The sequence below is a fragment of the Triticum dicoccoides genome, chromosome 3B (genome assembly GCF_002162155.2).
Source record: "Triticum dicoccoides isolate Atlit2015 ecotype Zavitan chromosome 3B, WEW_v2.0, whole genome shotgun sequence".
Lineage (NCBI taxonomy): Eukaryota > Viridiplantae > Streptophyta > Magnoliopsida > Poales > Poaceae > Triticum > Triticum dicoccoides.
The window spans coordinates 180,110,020-180,119,847 of record NC_041385.1 but is presented as its reverse complement, the minus strand read 5'-3'; the positions used below and the strand labels follow the sequence as shown (position 1 = coordinate 180,119,847).

At 44.3% G+C, this 9,828-nt stretch overlaps 1 protein-coding gene across 1 annotated transcript; it reads left to right on the top strand.

Annotated features, from left to right (window-relative positions):
* Nucleotides 1-287: 287 nt before the first annotated feature.
* Nucleotides 288-3,119, top strand: LOC119281086. The gene is made up of 3 exons (XM_037561720.1): nt 288-1,951; nt 2,042-2,288; nt 2,696-3,119. Exons 1-3 carry the CDS (start codon nt 353-355, stop codon nt 2,971-2,973), a joined length of 2,124 nt encoding a protein of 707 aa, XP_037417617.1. The 5' UTR covers nt 288-352; the 3' UTR covers nt 2,974-3,119.
* Nucleotides 3,120-9,828: the final 6,709 nt, after the last annotated feature.

Sequence of the window (9,828 nt, the reverse complement as noted above, 5' to 3'; positions counted from 1 at the left end):
TCGTAGCCGATGGAAATGTCTCCTAAACGTGCATCGTCAAAGATCATGAAATAAATTGAAAAAATGCGAGCATCATGATTTGTACCCTGGTGGGTGGGCTGAGATACCACTGTCCCTGGTTCGCTAAAAAAATGGTCTTGCATTTTGCGACCAAGGGAATAGATATCGTGTCATGGGTAGGGTTTCCTTCGGGCCAAGTTACTCGAAAATAAAATAGGAAATACTCGTAGTTAGTAATCGCGGCCACCGCTGCTGCTGCCGCCCCCAATCCCACCCCCACGCCCACCCACCCGACCTGAAGTAACCCCCCATCGCCGGGGGACGGAGAGTAAGAGCAAGTGCGTCTGCCGACATGCATGGCAAGCCTCTCCGCCGCATAGGCGAAGATTGTCCTGATGGCGCTACGCATAAGAGCGTTAGGCAGGACATATGCATCTTGCTCGATCGCATCCACGGTTTCTACGAGTCGGCGCTCGACCGGCTGCCGGCGGAGAGGATACCCTCGCTGACCACGCGCCTGCTCAAGGCCGGCGTTTGCTTCGGTTTCCTTGACCCGGTCTCCAACATCATCGCCAACACCGTCTCCTACACGCCAAGCCCCGAGGACGAAATTAAGGAGGAAGATGAAATCATCTCTAAGGTGAGGACCAACACAAAAGATGAACCAAACTTTGATATACCGCTGTACCCAGAGACGGTCGACTCCATGACCGTGGCACGGCGGTCGCTGGAGGGTCTTGTCAGCTTCCTTTGCTTTCAGTACCGCTACTTGGAGAAAACAGAAGCACTGCGCTACCTGCGCCTCGCCGGATGCGACCTCCTCGGCGCTGTAGCTCTCATCGAGCAAGACCGTAACAGGAGCCCCGGCGAGCCCGTGTTCAATATCATGTCACCTACAACCAAAATAGCCCTGGAGTGTGCCGCCCTGTCCGCGAGGCATCCCGAACCAGCAGTCCTGGTGGGCGTCTCGCTGTCATTGATGTCTCGGACGGTCAAGGTGTCCAAGATTCTTGGGGCACTCTGCTGCTTACCCTCTGCAGCTGTCAAGCGCCTTGCCAGGCTGCTCAGGGCCTCGATTGATCTTGGTGCCGATAGAAAGAGGAAGAGAAAGAGGGGTGAGCTGACACCCAGGAACGCAGAGTCTGTTGAGTGGAAGCCGGGTATGCATGGAACATTCAGACACACACAGACTCTGAAGCTACTGCTCCTCGGCAAGATCCATGGTTTCTACCTAGAGGCACTCGCCCTGCTGCCTAGGGACGGCCTGCGCCAGCTTCACCACTGCAGCCTCATCAAGGGCGGCTACTGCTATGGCCCCATGGATCCTGTCTCCAACATCATCCTCAACACCATTTGGTATGGCACTGCATTCCCCATGCACCAAGATTTCGAGTTTGACTTTCAGGTGGAGATGATATGCACAAGGACCCTTATGCGCATCGAGTGCTGCTCCCTCTATGGCATCGTCGCCTTCCTCCGTGCTCGCTTCAGTTCTCTCTCGGAGCATGGTGCTCTCTGGCACCTTCTTTTGGCCAATGTGGACTTACGGTTAGCCGTTGAGATGGTACAACAGTCTGGTTTCCTTATCGGCGGCACTGACCTTGATGCCTATAAGAAAGCTGCGGTTGATTCATGGCACTCGGACCCTGATGCACTGGTGAAATTCACGACATTGTCCCTGGACATTGAGCCCACCAAGTTGTCGCATATGCTGGCTCACGCGCTTGACGACTGCACAGTTGAGCACCTCACAAAGCTTGTGTCAAAATCTTCACCTACCAAATCAAAGAAGCGGGCTCGGTTACTGAATAAAGTATCATCATGCTCAGAGATCTTGAATAAAAACCAGAAGATGTTAATTCCGGCCATTCGGAAGAAATTTAAGGCCGACCAAGAGTTCTATGTCAGGAAGGTCAATGCCGCATTGAACAAGTTTTCTCAGCAAACAGGGGTTGGTACATTTGCTTCTTTTACTTATTCATTAATTTAAATGTGTATCAGGATTCAAAGTGACTCTCAACCATTTCTGCTGCCCTGTTAGGTGGACTATGAACTTCATATTATTTGCGGTGTGAATCCCAAGGTATGTGAAGGTTCAACTACTTATCTGTACAAGAAGAGGTTCAAATATGAGTATTTCCATATCAACTTCTTGGCAACACCAAAGGGATCAGATCCTGCTACCACACCTCGAGAATTGTTCTTCGCTGAGTGTAGCAATGGTGATAACGATGAGGAGGAAAGACCATCGTTGTGCTTGCCGGTTTTGGGTTCTTCGATAGATCACAGTATGCTCTCAGCTCACTTTTCTTGTACACACTAGATATGCATCTCATGATAGTTTCCTTGCGTGGTTTTTGAATTAGCATTAAGAATTACTACTTAACATGGTTACCACAATCTATGTTCATATCTTTCCCCTAGAAAATAGATATATAATTCCGTTCTGCTGTATGTAGGTTGTAATATCCAGATTTTTGTTGCTCATCATTTGAACATTAGCGATACACTTCCTTTTCCTTTTATCAAATACAAATACAACTAATCAGGAATGCTATTTTTGTTCTTATGGCAGTAAACTTCTGTGATGTCTGTTGGAAGTGCAGCTGTGATGGCTTGGTTGATTCCCTTGTTTAGTTATTTCTCTTTTTATGTTGAGGCCGAGGATCTAATTTAACCTTTTTTTCAATGACAGCTCGCTGCTTTTTCTGTGAGCATAGTGGGATAAACATTGTGCATCCATATTTTGGAACATATAATGGACGCCGTGATGATTTCCAAGAGATGGCTTCCGGAAGGCAAGATGTCCTAATTCAAACTATCATCAGCCGCTACGAGTTTCAAGTCGATGGTATGTTTACTCTGAAGGAGGACTGGATCTATTTTGATCCCAACATGGACGCAAAGATTGCCCAGATGAATCCTATTCCTGACTGGGCTAGGAAGGTGCGAGAATGGGGCAGAATCTTCTGACTTGGTTACAAATCCCCCCTTCGCCAAGTACGAGAATGGTGCCTGAGATGTGTGATAACAGTTTCATTTGAATTTAAAGTACTCTTTCCCTGTTCTTGTATATAAATCATGTTCTAACATTCAACCTTTCGCTAGATTTGATAGAATGGGAGCTTTTTTAATAATTTGATTTTTGATGAAATGGGAGCTTTTGCAGTAATTTGATGTTTGACGAAAATGCAGTTTGGATCTGGCATGGTTTTTTTTACCACTGAAGATTTCTGTCAGAGTTGTCCATGGCCTGAGACAATGTCGGACAAGCAGCAACAAAAGGGTACAAATTTGCTTTACTTGGAATCTAAGGTTTGTTTGAAATGCGGGATTAGAAAACTGAGAAACAGAATAATGGAAAATGGTTGTAGGCCTATTTGAAATGCGGGACTAGGAAACAGAGGAACAGAGCAGTAATTGTTTTCTTAATACTGCAACAGCACTGCATAGCGATTGCTCTTGCTTTTCATCTCACTTTTTTTTGTCGGGGTAATGATTTCATCCGTCAAAGGATGAGAGTATCATTTAGAATCACCGATGAAATAAAATCAGGGGCATCATCGGTGTCTCAGACGGAGGAAACCTTCGAGCTCAGCAAGTTGGTTGACTCATGGTTGCATGTACTGTGAGTCAACCTGGGCTAACTCCTTGCAAGTTGGGAGCATTCAACAATGAGTCAATTACATCACTGGTGCTAGAACTTGGTACAGATGACCACTTTGGTGCTAGAACTTGTGGTGTACATATAAGTGATTCAAGAACTTGGCTTGACGGTGCAAATACGATGTTGCATACGCCTGCGGCGCTGACTAGGCATGCCAGCATGACGGGACCCACTGCGGTGACAGAAAAGGGAGGGCAGGGCGTGTGGCCTGTTTTTGTTTTGCGAAAATCCCCTCAACATTTTTTTTCTCTGATGAAAAAGTACAAAAAATAAATTGGTCCGCTAGAGATTCAAACCAGCGACCTGCCGATTGCCAGCCCACCTAGATGGCCTTGTTGTCACATGAGGATACATATCCTTTATATATTTCGACTGAACCACATGTCATCTGTGGTAAGCTATGTTAAAAAAAAACCAACATATCAAAGCGAAAAAAAAACATATTTTAACTGAACATTTCTCAAAAAAACTCGACTGAACAATTTTAATTTTAAAAAGCAGTGCATGCTCAGTAATCCAAACCAGGAACCTTAGGGTAAATAAGTGCCTGGGAATACAACCACAACAGGCAAGGTGACTTATTTGTGATGTCTAATTGCATTTTATGAATATAACACAACGCAAACATGTGACTAAACTGAATTGCAGCAAGTGAAACCATTTTCAATATTTTAGTCTTTTTCATCTTTAAATTTGGTAAACAAATATTTAAATTATAATTATGTGCTATGAATAATATACATATAAATAATATAAATACATTAAAAATGTTCATATAACATCAAATCAAAGCCACCAACTAATTTAACAAAAATTCATATAATTAAATTAGTGCCCGGGATACAACTCCAACCGAAGAGGTAGCATATTTCTGCAGTATACTTACACTTCATGACTATAACGGAAAACGATCATGTGGTTGAACTGAATTGCAGTCAGTGCAGACAATTTCAACATTTTAGTTTTTGGCATTTTTAAAATTTTATAAATTACAATAACGTGCTATAAATAATATACATATAAGTACAATAAATTACATTAAAAATGCTCGTATAGCATCAAAAAATATCACATGCTAATTTAACAAAATACCCATATAATTATCTTATGATGTTTTTTAAAAAACAATGATTTTAAAAATTGTTTACATTTTAATAAAATGCTTCATTAGTTTTAGAATTTTTTATATATTAAATAATTTCTTATATATGTTGAATTTTTTCCTGATTTCTAATATCATATTCATGTAGTATATAAAAGTGATCATGGTTTAAGAAAATTTCAGGTTGTTTTAAAAAGAGATCATGTGTTTTAATATTTTTTGTGTTTTGTAAAACATTATGTATGTATTTTTAATTAAAACTAAATATAAAATATGTTTGAAAAATAAATATGAGCCTAGTGTGCCATCAGATTGCAGATTCTGAAATTTTTACTATTTAAATATTATAAACAGAATTTATAATTCAGAAATGTTTTAAATTGTCTGAATATGTTTTAAAATAATACATGAATTGTTTTTTATATGGCATGAATTTTGTAAATTATGCAAAGCTTAATTATATTTTGGACGTCTTGAGTTCGGGTGGTATGCCCGGCTATGTACCCTGCTGTATTTTGTTTTTTGGACTAAAATTCTAAAATTATTGGTTAGGCCTAAAGTATATATATATAAAGCCTATATATCAATAGTGACATCAAATCCAAATTGGTGTGCTGGCTACCCACCGGCGCATGTGACCTATAGGTCGTGAGTCCGAACGAGTAGATTTTTTTCTTTTAGGCTAGTCATAGTGGGGAGTAACTTAGACTAGTAACATCCATATGTTACTAGTCTATGTTACTACCTTCATAGTGGAAAGTAACATATGTGTACTATCATGCAAGCCATTATTTATTAAGATGTAGACTCATTTTACCTTGGAATGTGTTATGTTACAGTAACATATTATGTTACTCCAAACACCTCTCTCCTCATTAACTACATGCCACATAAGCAATTTTTTCTTGGAAAGTGTTATGTTACTTGCTAAGTTACTCCCACTATGACTAGCCTTATGTACAGTTTCTCGAGGGACTTTTTCATCAGAAAAAAAATCATCAAGAGGCTTTTTGCAAAAGATAGGCCACACGCCCTACGCCAAGCTGGCGCGCCGCAGGCGTGCACAACACCGTATTTACACCGTGAAGCCAAGTTCTTGAACCATTTATATGTACACCACAAGTTCTAGCATTAAAAGGAACTTTTGTGCCAAGTTCTAGCATAGGTGGTGTAATTGACTCTTCAACAATTGTAGTTGTCTTATTATGTTCCATTAGAAAACTTGCGGGTCTTTGACTGAATCAATTGCCATATAACAATCACAGTCCGCTTCAAACCGCCCGCATCCGCCCGGACCGCGTTGACCTCTCCGGTTCAACACACTTCGCTTCAACCTCACGACATCTCCAACGGACCTGCAAACAGCACACTCCGCTTCAACCTTACGACATCTCCAATGGACCTGCAAACTGCACGCATCCGTCTGGACCGCATTGTCGACTCCGCTTCAACTTTAGGGCATCTCCAAGGCGGACCCACAAAGCGCCCGCATCCGTCCGGACGGCGCTGTCCGGAGCATGAAAGCCATCCGAAGCGGGCCCGTATCGGTCCGCAGCGTGGTCCGGACGCGTTTCCTCTTGCAAACTGGAGACAAACGTGAGGAAGCTTTGCGGGAGTCCGGACACCAGACACGTAGAACTCCGATACCTCCAGCCCACCCAAAACCCTTTTCGAACCCTGCGCCTCCATCCTCCACATTTTCTCTTCTTCCTTTTTTCTTTCTTGTCTTCGCCACCGCTCCACCACCCTGGCCGCCACGCCACATCCCTTCCGGAACTCTACGTCTCCGTCACCTCCAGGGCTCCACCCTGCTTCTCCCCCATCGCTGTTGAACCCCTGTCCTCCGCGACCCTTGACAAACGCCGATTGGTACGTGTCAATGTCGATAGGTGGATGAGTGTTGTTAAAGACAATGTTTGTTCCTCTCCGCCCCACCAGGTACCACCCGCCACTGCTATACTCACCATGCCCGACAAGTGCTCAATGAATCGCCATAGCTAAAAACAGTTTTCCCTTCTTCTTTCTAGCAACGGATTCCGATTTGGAGCACATATAGAAGCTGTGTGTTCTATCTTTTGACGGCTCGTCGGATGAGGAGTACTTTGATGAGATGGCGACGATGCATGCGGTCCTAGAAGACGGGGAGCGTGCGGAGGAGCATGTTCTCAATTTCAAGGGCTCGATCAAGTGTCATCAAGTGCTCAACCGCAACAGGGCGCGCAACTATTTGCCACTAATGGCTGACTACTTTGCCCTCGATGCACTTTTCGGTGATCATTTTCGCAGGTGTTTTCGGATGCGCAAGACTGTCTTCGATTGTTTGTACCATGGCATCCGGTCCTATGATACTACTGAAGGAAATATGCCCTAGAGGCAATAATAAAGTTATTATTTATTTCCTTATTTCATGATAAATGTTTATTATTCATGCTATAATTGTATTAACCGGAAACATAATACATGTGTGAATACATAGACAAACATAGTGTCACTAGTATGCCTCTACTTGACTAGCTCGTTTATCAGAGATGGTTATGTTTCCTAGCCATGGACAAAAGAGTTGTCATTTGATGAACGGGATCACATCATTAGGAGAATGATGTGATTGACTTGACCCATTCCGTTAGCTTAGCACTTGATCGTTTAGTATGTTGCTATTGCTTTCTTCGTGACTTATACATGTTCCTGTAACTATGAGATTATGCAACTCCCGTTTACCGGAGGAACACTTTGGGTACTACCAAACGTCACAACGTAACTGGGTGATTATAAAGGAGTACTACAGGTGTCTCCGAAGGTACATGTTGAGTTGGCGTACTTCGAGATTAGGTTTTGTCACTCTGATTGTCGGAGAGGTATCTCTGGGCCCTCCCGGTAATGCACATCATTATAAGCCTTGCAAGCAATGTGACCAATGAGTTGGTTACAGGATGATGCATTACAGAACGAGTAAAGAGACTTGCCGGTGACGAGATTGAACTAGGTATTGGATATCGACGATCGAATCTCGGGCAAGTAACATACCGATGACAAAGGGAACAACGTATGTTGTTATGCGGTTTGACCGATAAAGATCTTCGTAGAATATGTAGGAGCCAATATGGGCATCCAGGTCCCGCTATTGGTTATTGACCGAGAATAGTTCTAGGTCATGTCTACATAGTTCTCGAACCCGTAGGGTCCGCACGCTTAAGGTTTCGATGACAGTTATATTATGAGTTTATGAGTTTTAATGTACCGAAGGAGTTCGGAGTCCCGGATGAGATCGGGGACATGACGAGGAGTCTTGAAATGGTTGAGACGTAAAGATCGATATATTGGACGACTATATTCGGAGTTCGGAAAGGTTCCGAGTGATTCGGATATTTTTCGGAGTACCGGAGAGTTACGGGAATTCGCCGGGGAGAAGTATTGGGCCTTATTGGGCCCTGCGGGAAAGAGAGAGGGGCTGCCTAGGGCAGGCCGCGCGCCCCCCCATGGCCTAGTCCGAATTGGACTAGGGGGAGGGGCCGCACCCCGTCCTTCCTTCCCTTCTCTCTTCCCCTTCCTTGTCTCCTACTCCTAATACATGGAAGGACTCCTAGTTGGTCTAGGAAAGCGGGAATCCTACTCCTGGTGGGAGTAGGACTCCCCTAGGGCGCGCCATAGAAGAGGGCCGGCCCTCCCCTCCTCCACTCCTTTATATACGGGGGTAGGGGGCACCCCATGGAAACACAAGTTGATCTACGGATCGTTCCTTAGCCGTGTGCGGTGCCCCCTCCACCATATTCCACCTCGTCATATCGTCGCGGAGTTTAGGCGAAGCCCTGCGCCGGTACAACATCATCATCGTCACCACGCCGTCGTGCTGACGGAACTCATCCCCGACGCTTTGCTGGATCGGAGCCCGGGGATCGTCATCGAGCTGAACGTGTGCTGAACTCGGAGGTGCCGTACGTTCGGTGCTTGGATCGGTCGGATCGTGAAGACGTACGACTACATCAACCGCGTTGTCATAACGCTTCTGCTTACGGTCTACGAGGGTACGTGGACGGACACTATCCCCTCTCGTTGCTATGCCATCACCATGATCTTGCGTGTGTGTAGGAAATTTTTGAAATTACTATGTTCCCCAACAGTGGCATCCGAGCCTAGGTTTTATGGTTTGATGTTATATGCACGAGTAGAACACAAGTGAGTTGTGGGCGATACAAGTCATACTGCTTAGCAGCATGTCATACTTTGGTTTAGCGGTATTGTTGGATGAAGCGGCCCGGACCGACATTACGCGTACGCTTACGCGAGACTGGTTTTACCGCCGTGCTTTGCACACAGGTGACTAGCGGGTGTCTGTTTCTCCAACTTTAGTTGAACCGAGTGTGGCTACGCCCGGTCCTTGCGAAGGTTAAAACAGCACCAACTTGACGAACTATCGTTGTGGTTTTTTATGCGTAGGTAAGAACGGTTCTTGCTCAGCCCGTAGCAGCCACGTAAAACTTGCAACAACAAAATAGAGGACGTCTAACTTGTTTTTGCAGGGCATGTTGTGATGTGATATGGTCAAGACGTGATTAGATATAAGTTGTTGTATGAGATGATCATGTTTTGTTGAAGTTATCGGCAACTGGCAGAAGCCCTATGGTTGTCTTTTTGTTGCATAAGATGCAAGTGCCAAATAATTGCTTTACTTTATCGCTATGCGATAGCAATAGTTGCAAGAGCAATAGTTGGCGAGACGACCATGTGACGACACATTGATATAGATCAAGATGATGAAGATCATGGTGTCGTGCCGGTGACGATAGAGATCATGACAGTACTTTGGAGATGGAGATCAAAGGTGCAAGATGATCATGGCCATATCATGTCATATATTTTGATTGCATATGATGTTTATCTATTATACATCTTATTCTTGCTTTGATTGACGGTAGCATTTTAAGATGATCTCTCACTAATTATCAAGAAGTGTTCTCCCTGAGTATGCACCGTTGCCAAAGTTCGTCATGCCCAGACACCACGTGATGATCGGGTGTGATAAGCTCTACGTCCATCTACAACGGGTGCAAGCCAATTTTGC